Here is a 25,615-nt window from a genome sequence, read left to right as displayed (position 1 = left end):
TGCCTCCCAAGTGCTGGAATTAAAGCCCTGTACCACCACTGCCCAGCTTCATATTTCATTCTTATTAGCATTTTGTTTTTGTTATTTGTCTATATTTCCCTCATATATTTTGTTCATTACCTTTTTTCTGTTTTTCTGTTTATGTAACTTACGCATTTTTTTTATGTTTTAGTCTATTAAAATGCACACCTTGCTGGGTGTGGTGGTGAATGCCTTTAATACCAGCACTCCAGAGGCAAGCAGAGCTCTGTGAATTTGAGTCCAGCGTCATCTACAGAGATAGTTCTAAAGTGTATGTCTTGTTTCCTCTTCAGACACATACACTTTAAGTCATTGTTGCTTAGCAGGGTCTATGAATTATGGTCTTAAGTTAGACACAGTGCAGTTTTATTGGGAAGGTTGATAGAAAATTATTTCTAATGGATTCTGTATTCAACGTTGTTTGTAATATTTGTGTGTGTGTGTGTGTGTGTGTGTGTGTGTGTTTGGTAAGATTTCACAATAAATACGCTGCTTTATTAGGAAAGGGTCATGCTTAAGGATTAAACTAAGTTAAATGACTCTTTAAGGGCTTATAGTGCTTGATAGATATTCTTATATATGAATGTATATAACATAAAAGCAGGCTTCATCTCCAGCTCTACAAGGAAAGAAAGCGTGTAAAGAACAATGTATATGTAAAGTGTAAGTCATGAAGTAAATCTAGTGCCCATCTAAGAAATAAAATGTTTTTAATACTGTTAAAGCCACTTACATGCTACTTCCAAATTCCCCATACCCTGACAGATAGGCGCTAGCTTAAATTTTGTGTTTATCATTCACTTGCTTTTTAAAATATCTTAACAGTTTGAGCTCATAAATAATGTATTACTTAAAGCTTTATTTTTGAACTTTATGAAAATGGCATGCCATAGTCGTCTTTTTTTTTTTTTTAAGATTTGTTTATTATGTATACAGCATATATGACTGCAGGTCAGAAGAGGGCACCAGATCTTATTACAGATGGTTGTGAGCCACCATGTGGTTCTTGGGAATTGAACTCAGGACCTCTGGAAGAGCAGTCAGTGCTCTTAACCTCTGAGCCATCTCTCCAGCCCCACCATAGTCTTCTTGGGCTTACCTTTTTTTTTTTTTTTAACTTAACATTTTCCCAAAATGCATCTGTGTTCCCTGAAGCTATGGCTCATTTATTATTACCATTGCTAAAATTTCAACATTTGAAAAGACCATGTTTTATTTTTATTCTTCAGTGATTGACCCTTGAATATTTCCATGGTCAGCTGAGTCTTCCTTCTCTTTTCTTCCTCTACCTGAATCCAGGTCATATCCAGGACACAAGCCAGAAGCTATTAGGTTATTGGAGTGGAGCTATAAAGTTACAAAATCAAGATTATCATTGGCATCTGTAATTAACAGGAACTAGGAGTGAATGTTTGATCACCTAGCTAAATAATTTAGTTTTAACACTGAGTTCTGCAGCAGAAGGATCTGCATTCCCTTCATGTTGATAAGTAAAATCTCATATCTAGAGTGTGTTTCAGACTTAGAGATAGATTCGAGTTTAGGAATTCTTTGGCTTTTAGACTTTTCCAGCAACCTATTTGAATTTAAGGAATTACATAGTCTGACTCTCATTCCCAATCTCTGAACCCTTATATCCAGCTGAGTATATTTCTCTAAATAAACATCTTCCCTATGACATCTCAGATTCAAAATGAACAAATTGAATTCCTTAACTCCATCTCTAAATGTGCATCGAACCCTCTCAAGCCTTGAACAGAAGCCATAAAGGCTTTTTAGATCCCTGCCTCCTTTGACTTCTTAGTGCCTTATCAGTCAACAAGTACTTTGGGTTCCATTTGCCAAATGTCTCTGCAACTTACCTCTTTACTCCATCAGCTAGTGCATTTACTAGTGTTTCCCTCTTATCACAGGCTGACCTTTTTTTCCTCAATTAAAAAGTCTCCAATCTGGATGCCCTGCTTCCGATAGCTTTCTCCCAAGATGATCTTCTTAAAAGTAAATCTATTTGTGTTTCTCAATGCTTAAAATTCTATAGCTTTCTCCTCTTTTTCAGGAACTCATTATTGTAGTGAATAAACTGATGGTTTCATCACAGCTTACCTACTCAACTTCATCTCATTCAACTTTATTACACCCTATGCTAGATCCATATTTAATTTATTGAACATCCTGAAATAGACTTCATTGTTTCCTGCCTACAAATGTTTGCCTGTGCTATTTACTCTCTCTAGAATGTCTAATGTCTCCCTTTTGTACCTGTGTTCCTCTGAGAGATTCTTGGACTTCCTTCAGATACTCTCCTCATATATCTCTTCTAGAGAGCCCCTTGGACCCTGACCCTTCCCTCCTCCTGAATTTGGTGCTTATTTCCTCTTTCCTTAGTAGTAGCCTCTGATACTCTGAATTGCTAGTGCTGACTCACTTGATGGATCTCCACTAAACTAGGGGTTCCATGAAAGGCAATAAAGTGAAGCACTTAATAACTCACAGGGGTCAGTTACAGGACAAAGACCTGGGTTTTATTACTTTTCCTTTTCTTCTCTTGAGACATTATTTCACTATGTATCCATGGGTGGCCTGGAACTTACTATGTAGGCCAGGTTGGCATTAAGTCTCATGGATATCTCCTTGCCTCTGCTTCCTGAGAGCTAGGATTAAAGGCATGTGACACCACACCAAGCTGAAAATTTGAATTCTTGCTGTATTGTTATTCTGTGACATTGGACAGCTTCCTTCACTCTTCTTTGTTTAGTTCCCATATCTGTGAAACAGGAATAGAAAGGGTATCTATCTTTATTAAAGTATGTGTCAGGGATGTCCCAAGTCATCGCCAGGCTGCATGATATGCCAGGAGTACTCAGTGTTATAGCGCATACACAAAGCCTGGGTTCCATCCTCAATCCCATGAAAAAAGAAATACTATAGTACCCAGTTCTTAGTAAGCATTTCATAATCAGCTTCTGTTGTTGCTGCTGCTGTTTAGAGAAGCCTGTTTCACCACTTTTTCTAACATTAGCACAGTGCTGAAGCCTAGGATATCTCATTCACAGTAATAATCAAAACAATTTGTTCTGTTTATGTCTCCCACTGTTTGGCATTAGGAGGTAGGACCTTTGAGAGAGGATTAAGTCAGGAGCCCTGAATATTTAGGATTAGTGCCTTTATAAAAGCTCCAGACACTGCCTTTCTTCCTCTACTATTCAGGGTATGGCTAAAAGATGCCTATCCATGAACCAAAAAGTGAGCCCTTACCAAACACTAAACTCTTCCTGGGCCTTGATCTTAGACTTCTCAGGCTTTAGAACTGAGAAGTCCATTTCTGCCATCTACAAGCTACCCATTCATGGTATCAGTTTCAGCAGCCTAAACAGAGAAAACGGCTAGTAGAAGATGGTAGGTAATAGAAGCAGGTCTGTGGCGGCTTCTGTTCTGCAGACTGACAAGTGCAGCCTTAGATACCCTCCTCCAGCTCTGTGAAGTCAGCGATACTGTCACAGTTTGCCTAAGAGGAAGACAGTGTACAGGGCGTTTGAGTAATTAGCTCAGGTTCTTGCAACTCAGTGGTAAAACGGGTTGAATCCAGGTGCTATGACTCCACAGATTTAACTGTCCTTGATACTGAACCTTGGCCTAAGGTTCACTGGCAAAGCACTTTCCTAGCATAAGTGGTGCCCTAGATTTAATCCCTAGTACAGAATTTTTTTTTAAGCCCTAGGTTTCTAGGTTTATTCAGTACCAGAAGAAAAAAGAAACTGACTCCCAGTAAATACTGAATGGCAAGTAGCTGAACAGGTAATTAATGTTTAAAATGGTTTGTGAATTGTTCAACCACCTCTAAAATCATCTTGGGGATAAAATGAGGAAACAGTATGAAAGACTGGGTGTTAGTATTGTTTTAAATTTTGTTTGGTGTGGTAACAGAATTATAAGTGGAAAAATACCATTCTTTAGAAATGTGTGTCAGAGTTCAGAATGAAAGGTCCTGATGTCTATCATTTGAACCTCAGCAAAATAAGAATTCAAGAAGCAAATGTGAAAAAAACAACCCTGCACTTGAGGGGCAAATGGGAAATGACCACCAGGCGACTCTCCCCTCTGCTGTTTTTGAAAACTTTTATAATAAAAGCAAAGACAGGGTAACACACACCTGTAATCCTATCATTTGGAGAAAGAGTGTCCATTCAAGGCCAAACTGGGCTACATAGGAAAAGATTGTCTCAAAAAAAGTGGGGGGAGGGGTGGCTGGAGAGATGGCTCAGAGGTTAAGAACACTGGCTGTTCTTCTAGAGGTCCTGAGTTCAATTCTCAGCAACCACATGGTGGCTCACAACCATCTATAATGAAATCTGATACCCTCTTCTGGCCTGCAGGTATACATGCAGGCAGAATACCATGTACATAATAAATAAATAAATCTTAAAAAAAAAAAAAGTACAGAGTTTCTTTTAGTATTTTAAATTTGTATTTACCTCCACATGTGTGTGGCATATGCATATGTATGCACATATATACAGGTACACTCACTTGTGTAGGCATATGTGTAGGCCAGAGGACAACTTTAAGAATCTACCTCTATTGATCCCTACTTTTTGGGGTGTAGTATGTGCCTAGGTGTACCCACATGCAAAAGCCAGAGGAAGACATTGGGTACCTTCCTCTTGCTCTTTGACTTCTTGCAGAATGGGTCTCTCACTCAGTAAGAAGTCCCTTTGGACTATGCAGGCTAGCCAGGGAGTTCTTGGAATCCACTTGTCTCCAGCCCTCCTTCCCCAACTCTGGGGTTCAGGTACTTGCAGACATGCTTGGCTTTTTAATCTAGGTGCTGGGAAATTCAACTCAGGTCCTCATGCTTGACTGACAAGCACTTTTACCCACTGAACCTGGAGGTCACCATTTTGCTATGGTATCTGCCTATCTTCTCCCTCCAACCCAGTACTGGGGTTACAGGAATGCATTACCATAGCCAGCTTTTATGTGGGTACTGTGGATCCAAACTTAAGAGTTCTTAGACATTAAGCACTTTATATCTACTGAATCATATCTCCCAGCCCAAATTTTTAAAGAATATTTTGTAAGTAGCTTGCCAGTTAGATTTCCTTATGACATTTTCCTACATGCTTACTTTTTTTTTTTAATGCCAAATGTCGTTTATTGAAGAAGGGAGAAGGTCTTAAATACAGGCTTACAGCACAATGGGAGAACCCCAGAGGGCAGAAGTTCGCTACTGATGTTTTATAATCTTGCATCTAAGCTGTTAACACCCATTATGCAGGATATACAGACAAGGAACTTCCCTTAAGCATTCAGGAGGGTGGAACCCAGGAGGGAATTTGCATAGGGAGGATATCAAGGTCAAGGTCAGCAAGCAAGGCAACAGTTACCCAAAACGGGGGCCAGGGCCCTACAGGTCCCCCTTTTACTAAAAAATGAGCTTCTGACTTAGGTCGCATGTGACGTCAGCAGGTCACCCTACCCGTCATGGAGACACCTGCCCAGGCCACACAAGCACTCTGTCTTGGGTTGGTGAGTGCCCCCCAGGCATTACCCGTCTCTGAATACTCATTATCATACAGGCTCAATCATGTGTGAGCTGCAGAGTTAACTGCTGCCAAAGATCTCAAAATGGCACTGGGCTTGCAATCTGTGTGTTCGACACAGAAAAGACCAACAGAAGTCATAACCCTCCCATAGCCAGTAGACTAAAGGCAACTGAGCCATTCCCTTCCTTAACAAGCCTTACTGCAAATTGGAGTCCTTGTAAGATGGTATCCCAAAAGCAAATGGAACTTGAGTTCATAAATTTATAATTTTCAAAGCCAATCAAAATGTATATAGCTATTGAATTAAATTTATCATGCCCAATAGAATGAAAGATTAACTAACTGTGGTAGCTACTTTTGCTGCCAGGGTCTCCACTGTGCTAGCTGTAGTAAGCAATTATGAAATGGTAATCCCAGAAACAGTAGCAGTGGTGGCCGCCTCTGCTATAACAGCAACAACGACGACGGCAGCGATGTCAAATTCTTTTCTGGAGCGTGTGGGCATCCACTGGCGTGGATACAACTCCAGGAACACAAACCACCAAGGCCCATTTTTCTTGATCCCAGCACGACTTAATCAGGCAGCTCTGCAAAAGAACAACTAAGAACCATAAAGAAAAAACAGGCAGCTCACAAGGAGCATAACTAATGGTCTTACAATGGCTGCATTTAGGCTCATAAATTTTAAAGTATCTTCAAAGGGGGCTAAATGAATTTCAGGAGGCCAATAAATGTTGCACAGAGCCACTCCTGAAAAGTAGGTACTAAACCAGCTTGAAGAGGATTTTGAAAATGAAAAGGCTTAGTTGACATGCACCTGTTAACAAATGGAGGTCAGTGACCTTCAGGGTTATCCTTATTCTCCAAGGTGTCTGGGTGACACATTCTCAAACATCCTTGAAAAAGCAGTTACCATACATTACCTTCTGGAGAATCCAACCGCATGGCTACAGTTCCTAGGCTTACATTAATGCTTGCCAAAGCTGGCCATATTGGGCTCTCAATCCCCATTGGCATCAGAAGGGGAGAGTTTTTCACGAAGGCCCAATAGGTCTCTGCCATGTTGGGCTCAGCAGCAGCCACCAGGCACACTCAGCGTTCAGGAATCCAAAGAGGAACTTCATTGTCCTGAGGAAAGACATAAACAGAACCACAGGCCCACACCAATACCAGATTGGGGCTCCTCCAAGTGCCAGTAGAAAGATCCTTCCATCGTTCCAGAGGGTGATTTGCAACAGGAGCCTTCCAGTGCTTATCTGCAGCAGATACTCCAGCAGAATCCACCAATAAAAAATTTAAAGTATATAAAACAAGGGAAAGAATAGAATGAGGAGAGGAATGATGAGTCCCTAGTTCCCCCTTTTTACTTTAGCAAAATATGTTTGTTTGGGTTTTTGTTTGTTTGTTTAGTAGTTCAAATTTTTCTTTTATTTTTTATTTTTTTAATTAATTTTTTTTCTATTATCAGCTTGATACAGTATAAATTCTTATCTTAATAGTGAAATGTTTCATTGAGGCTTGCTCAGTAATTGAGTAAAACCAAAACTTATTATAAGCCATTGTCATCCTGGGGTCCCCCATGCTGTATATATAGCCTCCATGGTTCTGTAGGTTGTAGTTTGATTGTTCTTTATTTTATATCTAGAATCTACCTATGAGTGAGCACATACCATGTTTGTCCTTCTGGGTTTGGGTTACCTCACTCAGGATGATTTTTTTCTAGTTCCATTAATTGCCTGCAAATTTCATGCTGTCATTGTTTTTCTCTGCTGAGTAGTATTCCATTGTGTATATGTAGCACATTTTCTTAATCCATTCTTCAGTTGATGGGCATATAGGTTGTTTCCAGGTTCTGGCTATTACAAATAGTGCTGCTATAAACATAGTTGAGCATGTATCTTTATGGTATGATTGAGCATTCCTTGGGTATATGCCCAAGAGTGGTATGGCTGGGTCTTGAGGTAGTTTGATTCCTAATTTTCTGAGAAACCGCCATACTGATTTCCACAGTGGTTGTACAAGCTTGCATTCCCACCAACAGTGGAGGAGTGTTCCCTTTGCTCCACATCCTCTCCAACATTGACTGTCATTAGTGTTTTTGATCATAGCCATTCTGACAGGTGGTATCTCAGAGTCGTTTTGGTTTGCATTTCTCTGATGATTAAGGATGTTGAGCATTTCTTTAAATGTCTTTCAGCCATTTGTGATTGTCGTTTTGTGAATTCTCTGTTTAGCTCTTTAGCCCATTTTTTAATTGGATTGTTCAGTAATTTGATATCTAGTTTCTTGAGTTCTTTATATACTGTGGAGATCAATCCTTTGTCAGATGTGGGGTTGGTGAAGATCTTTTCCCTTTCTGTAGGCTGTCTTTTTGTCTTATTGACCGTGTCTTTTGCCCTGCAAAAGCTTCTCAGTCTCAAGAGGTCCCATTTATTAATTGTTGTGCTCAGTGTCTGTGCTGTTGGTGTTATATTTAGGAAGTGGTCTCTGGTGCCAATGCGTTCAAGAGTACTTCCTACTTTCTCTTCTATTAAGTTTAGTATAACTGGATTTATGTTGAGGTCTTTGATCCACTTGGACTTGAGTTTTGTGCATGGTGACAGATATGGATCTATTTGTAATCTTTTACATATTGACATCCAGTTATGCCAGCACCATTTGTTGAAGATACTTTCTTTTTTCCATTGTATAGTTTTGGCTTCTTTGTCAAAAATCAGGTGTTCATATGTGCATGCGTTAATGTGAGGGTCTTCAATTCAATTCCATTGGTCCGTATGTCGGTTTTTATACCAGTACCAAGCTGTTTTTATTACTATAGCTCTATAGTAGAGCTTGAGGTCAGGGATGGTGATGCCTCCAGAGGTTGCTTTATCATACAGGATTCTTTTAGCTATCCTGGGTCTTTTGTTTTTCCATATGAAGTTGAGTATATTTCTTTCCAAGGCTGTGAAGAATTGTGTTGGGATTTTGATGGGGATTGCATTGAATCTGTAGATTGCTTTTGGTAAGATTGTCATTTTTACTATGTTAATCCTACCTATCCATGAGCATGGAAGATCTTTCCATTTTCTGCTATCTTCTTCAATTTCTTTCTTTAGAGATTTAAAGTTCTTATCAAAAAGATCCTTCACTTATTTAGTGTTATCCCAAGGTATTTTATACTATTAGTGGCTATTGTAAGGGTGATATTTCTCTGACTTCTTTCTCAGCCCTTTTATCATTTGTGTATAGGAGAGCTACTGACTTTTTTGAGTTGATCTTGTATCCTGCCACTTTACTGAAGGAGTTTACCAGCTGTAGGAGTTCCCTGGTAGAATTTTTGGGGTCACGTATGTATACTATCATATCATCTGCAAATAGTGAAAGTTTGACTTCTTCCTTTCCAATTTGTATTACTTTGATCTCCTTTTGTTGTCTTATTGCTCTAGCTAGAACTTCTAGTACTATATTGAATAAATATGGGGAGAGTGGACAGTCTTGTCTTGTTCCTGATTTTAGTGATATTGCTTTGAGTTTCTCTCCATTTGATTTGATGGCGGCTGTTGGCTTGCTGTAAATTACCTTTATTATGTTTAGGAATGTTCCTTGTATTCCTGATTTCTCTAAGACCTTTATCATGAAGGGGTGTTGGATTTTGTGAAAGGCTTTTTCAGCATCTAATGAGATGATCATGTGGTTTTTTTCTTTCAGTTTGTTTATAAGGTGTATTACATTGACAGATTTTCGTATGTTGAACCATCCTTGCATCCCTGGGATGAAACCTACTTGGTCATGATGGATAATTGTTTTGATGTATTCTTGAATTCAGTTTGCCAATATTTTGTTGAATATTTTTGCATCAATGTTCATGAGGGTGATTGGTCTGTAATTCTCTTTCTTTGTTGCATCTTTGTGTGGTTTGAGTATATCAGGGTAATTGTAGCCTCATAAAAAGAGTTTGGTAGTGTCCCTTCTGTTTCTATTGTGTGGAACAATTTGAAGAGTATTAGTATTAGTTCTTCTTTGAAAATCTGGTAGAATTCTGCACTGAAACCATCTGATCCTGGGCTTTTTTTGGTTGGGAGACTTTTGATGACTGTTTCTATTTCTTTACGGGTTATTAGTCTATTTAAATGGTTTGTCTGGTCTTGATTTAATTTTGGTATGTGGTACCTATCCAGAAAATTGTCCATTTCTTCCAGATTTTCCATTTTTGTGGAGTACAGGTTTTTGAAGTATGACCTGATGATTCTCTGGATTTCCTCGTTGTCTGTTGTTATGTCTCCCTTTTCATTTCTGATTTTGTTAATTTGGGTGCTCTCTCTTTGCCTTTTGGTTAATTTGGCTAGGGGTTTGTCTGTCTTGTTGATTTTTTTTTCAAAGAACCAACTCTTTGTTCCATTAATGTTTTTGTATTGTTCTCTTGGTTTCTATTTCGTTGATTTCAGCCCTCAATTTATTTCCTGGCATCTATTTCTCCTGGGTGAGTTTGTTTCTTTTTGTTCTAGAGCTTTCAGTTGTGCTGTTAATTTATTGGTATGGGATTGCTCCATCTTCTTTATGTGTGCATTTAGAGCTATGAATTTTCCTCTTAGCACTGCTTTCATAGTGTCTCATGAGTTTAGGTATGTTGTACTTTCATTTTCATTGAATTCTAGGAAATCTTTAATTTCTTTCTTTATTTCTTCCTTGACCCATTGATGTTTCAGGTGGGCATTATTCAGTTTCCATGAGATTGTAGGCTTTCTATAATTTTTGTTGTTGTTGAATTCTAACTTTAAGGCATGGTGGTCAGATAAGATACAGGAGGTTATTCCAATTTTTTTGTATCTGTTGAGATTTGTTTTGTGACCAAGCATGTTGTCAATTTTTGAGAAGTTTCCATGGGGTGCTGAGAAGAAGGTATATTCTTTTGTGTTAAGATGGAATGTTCTGTAGATATCTATTAAGTCCATTTGAGTCATAACATCTGTTAGGTCCTTTATTTCTTTGTTAAGTTTCAGTCTGGTAGATCTGTCTTTTGGTGAGAGTAGTGTGTTGAAATCTCCCACTACTAATGTGTGGGGTTTGATGTGCGTTTTAAGTTTTAGTAATGTTTCTTTTATGAATGTGGGTGCCTTTGTATTTGGGGCATAAATATTTAGAATCGAGATTTCTCTTGGTGGATTTTTCCTGTGATAAATATGTAATGTCCATCCTGATCTCTTCCGATTGATTTTAGTTTGAAGTCTATTTTATTACATATTAGGATAGCTACACCAGCTTGTTTCTTAGGTCCATTTGCTTGGAAAGCCTTTTCCCAGCCCTTTACTCTGAGGTAGTGTCTGTCTTTGAAGTTAAGGTGAGTTTCTTGTATGCAGCAGATGGATGGATTCTGTTTTCTTACCCATTCTGTTAGTCTGTGTCTTTTTATAGGTGAGTTGAGACCATTGATATTGATGGATATTAATGACCAGTGATTGTTATTTCCTGTTCTTTTTTGTGGTTGTGTTGTGTTGTCCTTCTTCGGTGTTTGTTGGTGTGGGATTATCTATTGCCTGAGTTTTCATGGGTGTGTTTAGCTTCTTTGGGGTGGATTTTTCCTTCTAGTGCTTTCTGTAGGGCTGGATTTGTGGACAGGTATTGATTAAATCTGGTTTTATCATGGAATATTTTGTTTACTCCGCCTATGGTAATTGAGAGTTTTGCTGGGTATAATAGTCTGGGTTGGCATCCATGGTCTCTTAGTGTCTGCATAACATTTGTCCAGGACCTTCTAACTTTCATAGTCTCTATTGAGAAGTTTGGGGTTATTCTGATGGGTTTTCCTTTATATGTTACTTGGTCCTTTTCCTTTGCGGCTTTTAATATTTTTTCTTTGTTCTGTATGTTTAGTGTTTTGATTATTATGTGGCGAGGGGACTTTTTTTTTTGGATCCAGCCTATTTCGTGTTCTGTAAGCTTCTTGTATCTTCATAGGTATTTCTTTCTTTAGGTTAGGAAAGTTTTCTTCTATGATTTTGTTGAATATATTTTCTGTGCCTTTGAGTTGGTATTCTTCTCCTTCTTCTATCCCTATTATTCTTAGGTTTGGTCTTTTCATGGTGTCCCAAATTTCTTGGATGTTTTGTGTTACGACTTTTTTGTCTTTAGTGTTTTCTTTGACTGACGAATCTATTTTCTCTATTGTGTCTTCAGTGCCAGAGATTCTCTGTTCCATCTCTTGCATTTGGTTGGTTATGCTTGTTTCTGTAGTTCCTGTTTGTTTAGTCAGGATTTCTATTTCCAGCATTCCCTCAGCTTGTGTTTTCTTTATTGTCTCAATTTCATTTTTCAGATCTTGGAATGTTTCTTTCATCTGTTTAATTACTTTTTCTTGGCTTTCTTTGGTTTCTTCCAATTTTTTGTTTGTTTTTTCTTCCATTTCTTTTTTTTTTTTCTTTTTTTTTTTTTTTTTGGTTTTTTCGAGACAGGGTTTCTCTGTGTAGCTTTGCGCCTTTCCTGGATCTCGCTCTGTAGACCAGGCTGGCCTCGAACTCACAGAGATCCGCCTGGCTCTGCCTCCCGAGTGCTGGGATTAAAGGCGTGCGCCACCACCGCCCGGCTTAAGGGAATTTTTTATTTCCTCTTTAAGGGAATTTTTCATTTCCTCTTTAATGGAGTTTTTCATTTCCTCTTTAAGGGAATTTTTTTATTTCTTCTTTAAGAGCCTCTATCATCTTCTTAAGGTCATTTTTAGGATTGATTTCTTCTGTTTCTTCTGCCTTGGTATGTTCAGGTCTTGCAGGTGTAGAATCACTAGGTTCTGATGTTGTCATATAGGTCTTTATGTTGTTGCCTGTATTTTTGCACTGGCGTCTGCTCATCTCTTCCTCTGCTCGGTGCAGGCAGTGTCTGTGTCTAGAGGTGGTGCAGGCAGTGTCTGTGTCTAGAGGTGCCTCTCTTGTTCTAATTTTTAGTTTTGGGTCACTAGGAGTTCTTGGTTAAATTGGTGCTGTTGGGCTCTGTTTCTTCGGGAGCAGCTTAGTCAAATCAGTCAGTGTTAGTGTTCTGTCTCTGGGAGCAGTTGTTCCCAGTTGGTGTAGGGTGTGCTTATGGTTTTTAATGGTTGTTAGGTTCGTAGGGGTTAGTTTTTTTGTTTGTTTTTTGTTTATGGATTTTTGTTGTTGTTGTTTTTGGTGGGGGAGCAGGGAAAGGTAGCTGTCTGGTCCCTGGGACTCCAATGCGTAGGGCCTAGGGGCTAGAGACCTGATCTGTCGGTCTAGAGATGGGAGCTTACCTGTTCTCAGTCGTTGAAGTGTATACTTACGATTCTGGTGATCTGGTTCGGTGGCTGGGTGGAGCCTTCTTTTGTGTTTTCAGGTCACGTTTTGCTCATTCGTCAACTCCTCAGCTGATCTTGTTTCCTCAGACTTCAAATTGTAAGATTCTGAATCCTCTCCTGGATGGATTTCAGCTGAGCAGGGTAGTCTCACCAACACCTCCAAGTTGTTGGGTTTCACAGGATCAGCAGCTGGGCCCTGGGTTGGCCTCAGACAGAGTGTTCAGATCCGTTCTGCTTACTTTTGTTTTACTGATCCCATCCCACCCCTACTTTCCTTCATCTCATTGTTCTCTATCAGAAGTAGTAGCAGTAAGTAGTAGTAGTAGTAGTAGTAGTAGAAGTAGTAGTAGTAGTAAAAAAGTGAGAGTCTGTATATCCAAACTGGTGAGATGGCTTAGTGGATAAAGGCGCTTGCTGCCAAGCCTGACAGCCTGAGTTTGATCCCCAGGACCCATATAGACAAGAACCAACTCCAACTGCAAATTGTCCTCTAACCTCCATACAAATGTACACACATATACACAAATTAATGCAAAAAAGAGAGAGAAAAAAGTCAATATAACAGCTAGGTGTGGTGATTTATGCCTGTAATCCCAGGATTCAGGAGGCTGAGGCAATAATATAACCAAGTTCAAGGGCAGCCTGAACTACAGAATGAGACCTTGTCTCAAAAATAATAAAAAGAAAAGAAATAGGGGCTGGAGAGATGACTTGGTTATTAAGAGCACACTGACTGGTCTTTTAAAGGACCCAGGTTCAGTTTCCAGCACCCATATGGCAGTTCACACCTGTCTGTAGCTCCAGTTCCAGAGGATTCAACACCCTCACATAGACATACATGGAGACAAATCACCAATGCATATAAAATAAAAATAAACCATTCTTTCTAAAAATAGACAACCTCCCTACCCCCCTCCCAAAAAAAAAAAAAACCCAAAGTAATAGTAGTGGTACAAATAAATATTTAGGTTTGGGTGGGTTTTTTTGTTGTTTTAAGGGCGGGATTTTTCACCATGTAACCCAGGCTGACTTCTAACTCACAGAGGTATACCTCCTCTTCTTCCTAAGCTGGGTTTGAAGGCCCATGTCACTGCCTGGCATCCCATAAGTAAGTAAGTTTGTTTTTGAGACAGGGTCTCAACTATATAACCCTGGCTTTCCTATAACACCCTATGTGGACCAGGCTAACCTCAAACTCATATAGATCCACTTGCTTCTGCCTCCCAGTGCTGGAATTAAAGGTGTACACCACCCAACTTTCCATAAGTTTTAAAGTAATTGACGGTTGGAGGGGAAATGGAAGCCTATTCATATATTGAACTATTAGATGCATGTTTTCTGTGGAAGTCTGGTGCATTTCAGAGGTTTGGATTAATAACTTTGTTTTATAAATGGGAATACTGCAGCTTTATCAATACAGGACAAAGTCTTAGCCATTCACAAGACTTTGGTTCTTTGTTAAAGACCTCTCCCCTTTTATTCCAGGAGCGTAATCTTTGAAAGACAAAGTGATTTCTATTTTGTCTTATATTCTTGGTGTAATATGATCATAAGGAACTTTTTTATTCCATGCTGTTCCAAAAGGACTACGTTTTTCCAGTAGTCCACACCTGCATGTGACTTGTGTTAACAGGCCCTGTCACCTTGTTATCACAGAGGAAGGCAGTGTTGCTTCCACTTCCCAGGTGGGGGAGCTAAAGTCAGTTACTTTAAGAAGGTTTTAGTTATTACAGTCAATTAAAATGTAATCAAATAAAAGAAAAGAGGTGTTGGTTTTCTATCTGGAGCTGGCTCACTGGGCTAGAGACCCATGTGATCTCTCCTTTTATCTGTCCCAACAGGCTTCTGATGGAAGCAGCTCCAGAGAAGATCTCTCATCCCAGCTTTTGAGAAGAAATGAACAGATACGGAAGTTAGAGGCCAGACTTTCTGGTATGTGTTAAAAAGCCATAAACAACAGACATAGGACAGATGACCCTCTCCTGATATAAGCCTGCTTTATAGGGTAACTATAGTAACTTCCACACAGCATTTAATCTCCTTAGTCAGAAAGAAAAATTCTATGCCCACTTTGTTGCCTTGATTCTCTTTTTATTTTAGCGTAGTGAATATTGTAAATTCAAACTGAATTTGAAAGCTTATTTTTAAACGCTACTGTTTTCTGCTCCTGAGGTTTCTAGCCATGGCTATAAAAAGTGTTTAAAGTTCATATAGAGGCTGGTATGGTGGTGCAGACCTTTAATAACAGTACTTAGGGAGACAGGAAGATTCTAAGTTTAAGGCCAACCTAGGCTACATAGCAAGATGCTAGGTGGGTGGGGTTTGGAGGGTCAGTGCGCCTGCTGCCAAGCTTGACAACCTGAGTTTGATCCCTGGGACCTAAATGGAGAGAAGAGAGAACAAGCTCCTGCAAGCTGTCCTCTAATCTTCACATACATGCATGTATACACAAAATAAAAAAAAAAATGAAGTTTGAAGAATTTTTTAAAATTTATTTCAATTTATTTTACATGCATTGGTGTGAAGGTGTCAGATACCCTTGGAGTTACAGACAGTTGTGAGCTGCCATATGGGTGATGGAAATTGAACTTGGATTCTCTGGAAGAGCAGCCAGTGCTCTTAATCACTGAGCCATCTCTTCAGCCCCTGAAGAATCTTTTTTTAATTTTTAAATGAGGAAAGTGTGTATAGAATAGATTGGGCCATGTTCCACTGTTAGCATATCTTATTTTCAGGTAGAAATTTATAGGGACTACTCTGTCTATAGAGGATGATCACCAGGTGTTGATGCTAGGCTGCTACTTGGTATAGCTCACATCACCTATGGGAGTCTTGCTCCAGGACTTGGGGCCACTTTTCTGTGGTTTTCCTGATTTCAATACCTGCTTCTTTAGAATTGTATTTAGATGTAATTCTCTTTACATCTCTGTCTTAGTTACTGTACTATTGGCTGTGAAGAGACACTATAACCAAGGCAACTCTAAAAAAGAAAGCATTTAATTGGGGGCTTGCTTACAGTTTCAAGAGACTAGTCCATTATCGTCATGGCAGGGAACATGGCGGCAGACATGCATGGTGCTGGAAAAGTAGCTGAGAGCTACATCCTGATCCAAAAGAAAGGAGAAAATGGCCCTGGTGAGGGCTTTGAAACCTCAAAGCACACCCCCAGTGACATACCTCCTCCAACAGGGTCACACCTACTACAGCAAGGCCATATCTCCTAATCTCTCTCAAATATATGAGCTTGTGGGGGCCATTCTTTTTTGTTTTGGATAGTGTGTGTGTGTGTGTGTGTGTGTGTGTGTGTGTGTATTTTTTAAGACAGGATTTCTTTGTATAACAGTCCTGGAACTCGCTCTGTAGACCAGGCTGGCCCTGAACTCACAGAGATCCACTTGCCTCTGATTCCCAAGTGCTGGGATTAAAGGTGTGCACCCCCCACACCCAGCTGGGAACCATTCTTATTGAAACCACCACAATCTATTCAGTTTATAGTTTACACCGCTCCCATTACCTCCTTTACCTGAGCAAGGCATGTTCACAATAGAAATGGGAGTTTTTATATTGGTTTTTGACAGAGAACACACTTTGATAGCTTCATCCTGTGATGTGGTCCATGGTTTATGTGTATCCTTTTGCTCCTTTGCCTTATACCTATTTAATTGGTGTAAAAACAATAAACCAAAATTCACTGGGTTGTATGTGAAATGGGTTTGTTTAGCTATCAAGAATCCAAAGTATTGTTCACACTGTAGTTTTGTCTTCAGGATCAGCTTCTTGGGGTCAGTAACATAAGGCACATAGGTAGTGAATGGTAAAGCTGGGATTCAAAGCTCCAAATCGTCTGCTTAAGTCAGTTGTTACTGTCTTGTACACCTCTCTGTAAAGTCGGTTGTTCTTTCTTGATCCCTATAAACAACACCAGTAACAGAAGTGAAATAACTGTTGCTTAATGTTGGGAAAGTACTTGTAGTGTAGTAAGTGCTTAACAATGGCAGGGGACATTTAGAGAGTTGACATTTATCAGCTCACTTAACATCTTAGGCATTGTCACTGGCCTCTTATGAGTAATAACAATGGCAGCTATGTTTTATTCATCACTGTGTGCCAAGCACTTAATGCATACAAATTACTTTAATGCTTCCTTTGAAGTAGATGTGATTAGGTCAGGCATGTAATTAGGCGCACACTTTTAATTCCAGCACTTCGGAGGCAGAGGAAGGTGGATCTCTGAGTTTGAAGCCAGCCAGGTATACAGATGAAGTTCCAGGACAGCCAGGGCAAAGAAGTTCTGTCTCAGAGGGGGGGGAGGGGGGAGGGAGGGAGGGAGAGAGAGAGAGAGAGAGAGAGAGAGAGAGAGAGAGAGGGAGAGAGGGAGAGGGAGAGAGAGAAGAGGGAGAGGGAGAGAGAGGAGGAGAGGGAGGGGAGGGAGAGGGGGGAGAGGAGGGAAGAGGGAGGGAGAGAGGGAGGGAGAGGGAGGGGAGGGAGAAGGGGGAAAGGAGGGAAGAGGGGGAGAGAGAGGGAGAGGGAGGAGGGGGAGAGGAGGGAAGAGGGGGAGAGAGAGAGAGAGAGAGAGAGAGAGAGAGAGAGAGAGAGAGAGAGAGAGAGAGAGAGAGAGATGGAGATGTGATTAATATCAGTTAACATATGAAGAAACTAATATTCCAGGTCAGTAATTTACTTAAACCCTAGCTAAGAATTGACAGAGTTGGGATTTGAACTACTTCTTCTTTTATACTATATCATACTATTTTCTTTGGATCCCCAGGTAATTCTTTCACCTTTGAGGTGACATTGGTCACCTGTAGAAAGGGAGCACACTTGTCTAGAGAATTAAGCACCTGCACCATAAAGGCAGTTCTATGCTTAGGTGTTTGCTATTTACCTAACCACTGCTGCTCAGCTGTATGATCTACAAGTGAGCTTTTAGTGAATACCCTTGATCTGCCATACTGCTAAGGGCAACAGGGAATGGGAACTGTCTTAGTCACTGTTCTGTTGCTGTGAAGAGACACCACGACCAAAGCAATTCTTGCACACACACACACACACACACACACACACACACACACACACACTTCCTCCAACAAGGCCACACCTCCTTGTCCTCACAATCATTCTTAAATAGTGCCACTCCCTGAAAACTAAGCATTCAAATATATGAGCCTATGGGGGACATTCTTATTCAAACCACCACAGGAATACTGAGACTTAGAACTGAGTAATGAAGATTATGGTGGGTTTTTCATAGCAGGGAACTTCTGTGACCAGACCTGGCCTAATTGTTGTTGTTCTCTGTCAAGGCTAAACAAATCTACTTGTTTGTACTCACTGTTTATACCATGGAAAGTTTGTACTATTCCTGTTTGCCTGTGTCATTCATTGTTAGTGGAGGCTTTTTACCTAGCTTTCCTTAACAGGACTGGTTTTCAGGTTAAGAAAATCATCATCATTTTCATTCATTTTATTTTTTGTTTGTTTGTTTAATTAACTTCCTTTCCTAATGTTTGTCCACTCCTGGTATGTGCATCACCCTCCTCACCCAAGACTATGCTGAACAGGTCCGAAACTTGCAGAAGATAAAAGAGAAGCTTGAAATTGCATTAGAAAAACACCAGGATTGTACGTATTTTTTTTTCCTGCTTTCTTTAATCTTTTCAGGATTTAGCTTTTTTAATGACTTAGTATATTGTTCCATGTGTCCATCAGGACTCATATCTCTATTTTATAGTGTTCTTAATCAGATTGATATGATGTTTGACTGAAAGTTACCAAGTATAAGCATATATCTGTTGCATTGTGGGCATACTTCTTAAGAGGGGATAATTTTATGCTCATCTCTATCCAGCTGATTGCCCTTGGATGATTTTGGTATAGTCTAGTACCTAGCCCTTGAGTCTAAACTAGAGGAATATTCTCAATGTAGCTTCGTTACTGTTATATTGACTAACTGTGGGAAAGCTCTAACATTACTATATCATCGATAGAATGGACATATATTTTGTTAAATTACCCTGTCCCAACTCATATTTTCCTTGGGTATTGTCATCCAAGGAAGATGCTACAGGGAGAAGAAAGAAAACTAAAGAATGCTTTTGTTTTGTTATAGTTGTTGCTGGTTTTGATTTTGTTTTCCTTTTTTATTTTTTTCCGAGATAGGGTTTCACTGTGTAGTTTTGGTGCCTGTCCTGGATTTCGCTCTGTAGGCCAGGCCTGTCTCTGCCTCCCGAGTGCTGGGATTAAAGGTGTGCGCCACTACCACCTAGCCTTTGTTTTTTTCAATTGTGATAAAGAGGTAGCAGCTGTGACTTCACAGCAACCACAGTGGATGGTATTTTCTGCCCAACTACTGGTTTGATGTCCTCACTATTATAGAAGGCAAAGGTGAGGACCCAGACAGCAAACTAAATTCATCTTACCAGGGCAGAAAGGTTGTGGGAAATTGAGTTTTTCACAATCTCATAATCCATTTCTATGAGCTTGCCTTTTTCATTTGGTGGCATTTGTAAACAACTCACATGGACTGTTTGTCATGCTGTTTCTGAAGTATTTCCATATCTCAAATAGAGCCTCTTTGTTAACAGCCTCCATGCGGAAATTCCAAGAGCAGAATGAGACATTCCAAGCCAACAGAGCCAAAATGGCAGAAGGACTGGCTTTGGCATTAGCCAGGAAGGACCAGGTATTTTATATGTGGTACTCCTCAAGGCTAGGAAAAGATTTCATTTAGGGACTTGACTTAAAAATCATGACACAGACCTGGTAAAAGTCGTTACAACATAGAAGGAAAGGGGTGAATATAAGTTTTTGGGTTTTTGGTTTTTTTTTTAAGATTTATCTATTATTATGTGCATTGGTGTTTTGCCTGCATGTATGTCTGTGTGGGGGTGCCAGATCCACTGGAACTGGAGTTACAGACAGCTGTGAGCTGCCATGTGGTTGCTGGGAATTGAACCCAGGTCCTCTGGAAGAGCAATCAGTGCTCTCAGCTGTTAAGCCAATAAGTTCTTTAAGGATTCATTTGACCTTTTCTTATGAAGCCAGACTTGACACTTTAATCACGAAGGGTGTCCAGAATTCTCTCTGTGTGCATTTTTGTAAAATAGAGACAGAAACTGATGTGTCCATAATCTACTAGTTAGCCTACAAATAAGTAAAGGGTCTCACCCTCTAAAAAGTTGTCCCCCATCCTACACCCACAAACACCTCCCTCTTCCAGTGTAAGACGCTGTCACACTAGTCACAGCAGTTCACATAACCCTTCTGACCCCTTCTCCCAAACCAAATATAGGCAGAAAGAGACTCTGATCTCCATGGAAACAGCTACTGAGAGATGCTAAGTGAATAGCAACAAACAGTAGTAAAGTAAGCCAGCTGTGGTGCGCTCTTCTACTCTCAACACTTAGGTGCATACAGGAGGATCAGGTGTTCAAGGACAGCCTAGACTGGATGAACCCTGTCTCCAAAGAAAGGAAAAACAATAATAAATTAAGACAAAACAAAAAATTTAAAAGGGGAAAATAATACTACTATAGTAGTTATGGGGTGTGTTTTGTTTGATATAGTGAGTAGTGTTTTAGGTGTTGTGGTTGTTATTGGGTTTTGTTGTTTGTGTGCTTGACTGTTTGTTTGAGTTTTTTCGAGGCAGGCTTTCTCTGTGTAGCCCTGGCTGTCCTGGAACTTACTCTATAGACCAGGCTGGCCTCCAACTCAGAGATCTGACTACCTCTGCCTCCTGAGTGCTGGGATTAAAGGCGTGTGCCACCTCTGCCCTGCTAGTCAGTAGTGTTTTAAATTAGGGTGAGCATCAGTATTTTATAGTGATAATCCTATAGATAAGTGGTTTGTTTGTTTTAAAGTATAAGTATAAATATAAAAGCATAAATATAAAAGTGTAAGTATAAATATAAAAGCATCATTTACAACTATCTAGTAGATAGCTATGGTGTGAATGTATGTAAATATGAGAAAAAAAATCTAAAAGTAATATATTCTGATTAGCAGCTGTTGAGCTTGGTCCTTTTGTACCAATGTTACTTTCCTTGTATTCTGTGGTTTGTGAATAAGGAGTGTAATATCCTCTCTCCTTTGTCATACACCAGAGTCTCAAGCCAAGGGAGAGGATTGTTACCAAATACTGTTGATCATGCTCCTCTAGACTTTCAGTAAGTTGATGTCTAAACATCAGCTGTGTGACCCAACTCAGTGGCTCCTAGCTGCCTACTCAGAAGTTATAGCAGTGTTCATTGACGACTGGAAGAATAGCAGAGCTTGAGTGTCCTGAGCGGACACCTGCAAGCTGTACGGTGTTCTAGAACTTTATGTAAAGTGTATCTTCCTTTTCTTTTGGGACATTTAGCTTTCTTAATATTGAACCAGTTTTATGGGTATTTTTTGCTTGTTTATGTTACTGTTTATCATTCCCTTTTTTTGGTTGATTGATAGCTTTTAGGAGCAAGTTGTTTTCTGAGAGTCTCGATATTGTAGGTTCTTCTCCCTGGAAACTATTTCTTTTGTTTTGTTTTAGGAATGGTCAGAAAAGATGGACCAGCTTGAAAAGGTTAGTCATCTTTGTTGTATGCATGATAGCATTATCTCTGAGGCTTAGGAAATGTTTTCTCCAGCCAGGCCTAGTTAGTAAAGGCTTGTAACCCCAGCTACTTGGTAGACTGAAGCAGGAGAATTTCAAGGTCAAGCCTGCCCTGGCTATAGCGTAAATTCAAGGCCAGCCCAAGCAACTTCATAAAGCTCTAGCTTTAAAAAAAGAAAACAACAAAGATTGCTTATTAAATTCGTATATATGTTATGGGTGTCTTTGTGACTATATACTATATGTATGCAGGTGTCCATGGAGGCCAGAAACATTGGATGCCTCCTGGAGCTGGAGTCACAATTAGTTGTGAGCTACTTGGCTCCCCTGGAGTAGCAGAAAATGCTTTTAACCATTGAGCCAGTCACTTCAATTCTTTTAAAATTAGAAGTGGGAACTAGCAAGATGGATCAATGTGTAAAGGTGCTTGCTGCCAAGCCTGATGCCTAAGTTCAGTCTCCAGAACCCACATGGTGAAAAGGAGAGAACCATCACCCACAAGTTCTCTGATCTACACATATATACCATGGCACACCTGTGCCATGTTTACATAAACATACACATACACACATAAATAATAAACATTAATAAAAGTAAATCTCATATATTATGCAAAAAGAAAAAAATTTTTTTTTTTTTCGAGACAGAGTTTCTCTGTGTAGCTTTGCGCCTTTCCTGGGACTCACTTTGTAGCCCAGGCTGGCCTCGAACTCACAGAGATCCGCCTGGCTCTGCCTCCCGAGTGCTGGGATTAAAGGCGTGCGCCACCATCGCCCGGCCAAAAAGAAAAATTTTTTAAAAAACTGAGCATATTGATTAGTGATACAGTGCCTGCCTAGCATGTGTAAGGCTCTAGTTTCTTTTTTTTTTTTTTTTTTTGGTTTTTCGAGACAGGGTTTCTCTGTGTAGCTTTGCACCTGTCCTGGAACTCACTCTGTAGCCCAGGCTGGCCTCAAACTCACAGAGATCCGCCTGCCTCTGCCTCCCGAGTGTTGGGATTAAAGGCGTGCGCCACCACCGCCCTTCAAGGCTCTAGTTTCAATCCCAGGAAACCAGAAGAAAAGGTGGGTAGGGGGTACTGTTTTCCCCAGTACCCAGCTCACAGTACTGGCTGTGATAGTACCTCCTGGAAGCAGGACACTGAGTGATTGGACTGGTTTCAACAGCCTGCCTCTTACTCTTCCTTAGTGGGTATGCCGGGTATCCTTCGTTAGCCCTTCCTGCTATACTCCCTGCCCTCACCTTTTTCCTTATTTTCCTGAAGGTGATGACATCACCTGCGCTTGGTACCTTCAGGCTTTGAGTGGCCACTTGAGAACACCAGAAGAATGATGATGGAAAGCTTATAATTCATATGTTTATTCCTCACCTTTGTCCACATGTGGTTCCTTGGATTTCCTTAATCCCATGGTCAAAACTTTTAAGCTTCCATTGGCCTATTGGTTCAGATGGACACTCTGAGATGGCTTTTCTCATAACCACTCCCTCTTTTTTAGTGCCCTAACTGTTTACCTAACAGTTACTACTATATTATTTCCATAGGTGTCTTTACTTACAAATTTGGTAAATTCTTTTATTAAACCATTCTCAAGCTCCCTAAATTGACTCTGCGATCTGTTTGCTTGTGGCCCCTGATTGACCCTGTAGTCACATTGGGAATGCTGCCTAACAAAACAGGAGAAACCAGAACGTTTCTCAAGGCTTATCACTAAGGAAGTAAGAGAGCCTCTTGGATAGACAGAGATGAGATGATTATGCTAGGACCAGTGTTCCCTGGGCTTCATAGGCAGCTAGTTGCTACATAGCGAAGGCCTGTCTCAAAATAATGACTGAGGGCTGGAGTAATGGGGAAAAGTTCTCGTGGCCAAGTCTGTCAGCCCGAGTTTGATCCCTGGAGCCCACAGATTATTGTTTGACCTCACACATGTGTTATGGCACGTATGTATGTGTCTGCAGACATACAATTTAAAATGTTCTGCTTGTACAATACAGATTTCTAGTACTTGGGTTGCCTAACTTGGTGTCTTCTTGCAAACAGGATAAAAGGTTTCTGACAACTCAGCTACAGGAAATGAAGAACCAGAGCCTGAGCCTTTTTCAAAAGAGAGATGAAATTGATGAGTTAGAGGGGTTCCAGCAACAGGAAATCAGCAAAGTAAAGCACATGGTAGGTATTTCTGTTTCAGTAGCTCAGTAATAGTACCATGAAGCAATGAGTCCTTATGCCTCAAGAAGTCATCACTCTCATGACTAAGCACCCTCCTAGTCTTTGATACTAACCACATTGCAATGTTTTCAGATTTATTAAAAGTGGAAAAGTTCTGTTTGAAATGTATCCTTTTTACCTTCTATCTGTGTAAATACTACACATTAAGCCCAATTCTCATCCCACAGAAATATCATTCTTTTTCTTTCTCTGTGTATGTGGGGTTGTGGGTGTGATGAAATAAAGGCATGGGGTGGGGGGCAGCAAGGGCATGTATTTGCCCCAGCATTGGTGTGGAGGTCAAAGGACAACTTTCAGGAGTCCATTCTCTCTTTCATGGGATCTAGGGATTGAATTCAGGTGGTCAAGCTTGTGCAGCAAATTCCTATACCCACTGAGCCATCTCAGTGGTCTGGTCATGTAATCAAATTGTGTTTCTTAGCGGTGGCCTAATGGGACCTTATGTCTTCTTATCAGCTTCTAAAAAAAGAAGAATGCTTGGGGAAAATGGAGCAAGAGTTGGAGGCACGAACCAGAGAACTTAATCGCACTCAGGAGGAGTTGATGACTTCCAATCAGATGTCATCTGGCTTAAACCAGCAGCTAGAAGAATTGCAGAGACACTGCTCAACGCTGGAAGAACAGAGGTTCTTGCTTGGTCTGTGGGGCCTTTGGGAGAGGTGTTGGTATAGCATTGCTATAGCCTACCCACATGTCCCCATTGCTCATCTCAACTTTCTGATCTCAGAGCTGGCAAAGGCTTCTGCATTTGTTCCTACGTGACTAGGCCTCAGGCCCTCCATGCCATCACAGCACTGGCTCTCTCCCTCACCTTCGTAGGCATAAGTCCATTCCATTCCTACTGAGCAGTAGAATCTGATTTGATTTGTAAGGTTATTGAGTACTCAAAGACAGATCAGAATTCCTTGCTTAGACCTTGGTGGTCTTCCTGCTTCTGCTTCTGAAAGCCAAGGAGCTTTTTCACAAAGATAAACTTACTGTGAATCCTTCCTTTGGAGAGTGTGTCATAAAGGAAATACCAGAATTTGCTCATTGTCTGCTTTCTTTCCATGAAGAGATCGTGTGACATCTTCAAAAGCATGTGCAGAACATAAGATTGTAGTCCTGGAACAAAAGGAACAAGAGCTCCAAGCGTTCATTCAGCAGCTTTCCATTGACTTGCAAAAGGTAAACACAGGAGCATGAGTAGGAATCTCCTTCTGCTGGAGTGTGTGTTGCCCATGTGGACCATGTGTCCTACTGCCTGTTCTAGCCAAGCTGCACTCATGTGGGGCAGCTACTCAGTTACGTAGGTTGCTTAACAGAAAAGACAGTATTTCTAGGTATGGTGGTACATACCTGTAGTCTAGGGACTTTAGACACTAAGACAGGTTTACTGGCCCTAGACATTAGAGGCTGGCTTTGAAAACAATGTGAAACCACCAATTTTTATATATAATATTTATTAAAGTTGAAGAGATGAAGGAGGAAAAGAAAAATAGTATCCTAACAGGAATTCTCAAAGCATAATATTTGTTTTGTTTTGTTTTTGATTGGCGGTCTGAATTGCTTAGAGTGATTTAGAACTTGGAATTCTCCAACTCCAGTCTCCCAAGTAGCTGAGATTAAAAGCTTGTGCCACTGTACCCATATAAAGTTTGTCATTTATTTGTTCTACCCATTCCTATGGGCCTGAAAGTATAGTGCAACTGTAGAGCACTTGCTTAGCATAAGGCCCTGAGTTCAATCCCTATTACCTTAAAGAAAAATAGTATTATGTCTTAAAGTACCACATAATAAACCTCGAATAGAAGAACATGGAACAGTCGCTGACATGGCCACAGTTATACTAGGATTTACATCATTTTTAGTTTTGTTTCTCATTTGGCTGTAAGACATTTTATTGCCCAGTAGGCAAAAACCATAGGCCTATGTTAAATTCTGAGAACAAATAGATGAACAATAATAACTAA

The 25,615-nt window shown here is 40.2% G+C and overlaps 1 protein-coding gene across 6 annotated transcripts in view; it reads left to right on the top strand.

The window, feature by feature from the left end:
* Positions 1-25,615, top strand: part of Golga1 (golgin A1) — a 56,719-nt gene that overhangs the window by 2,704 nt on the left and 28,400 nt on the right. For 4 of the 6 annotated variants that reach the window (XM_059260235.1, XM_059260238.1, XM_059260233.1 and 1 more), the window contains 7 exons: positions 14,688-14,778; positions 18,394-18,468; positions 19,431-19,528; positions 21,374-21,406; positions 23,475-23,603; positions 24,120-24,289; positions 24,719-24,830. In XM_059260235.1, the coding sequence (XP_059116218.1) occupies positions 14,688-14,778; positions 18,394-18,468; positions 19,431-19,528; positions 21,374-21,406; positions 23,475-23,603; positions 24,120-24,289; positions 24,719-24,830 (708 nt within the window). Of the gene's footprint in view, positions 1-3,353; positions 3,817-14,687; positions 14,779-18,393; positions 18,469-19,430; positions 19,529-21,373; positions 21,407-23,474; positions 23,604-24,119; positions 24,290-24,718; positions 24,831-25,615 lie in introns of those variants that run through there. The other 2 variants (XM_059260239.1, XM_059260236.1) reach the window with 2 other exon arrangements.

The sequence above is a fragment of the Peromyscus eremicus genome, chromosome 4 (assembly GCF_949786415.1).
Source record: "Peromyscus eremicus chromosome 4, PerEre_H2_v1, whole genome shotgun sequence".
Classification (NCBI taxonomy): domain Eukaryota; kingdom Metazoa; phylum Chordata; class Mammalia; order Rodentia; family Cricetidae; genus Peromyscus; species Peromyscus eremicus.
This window is presented reverse-complemented; position numbering and strand designations above follow the sequence as displayed.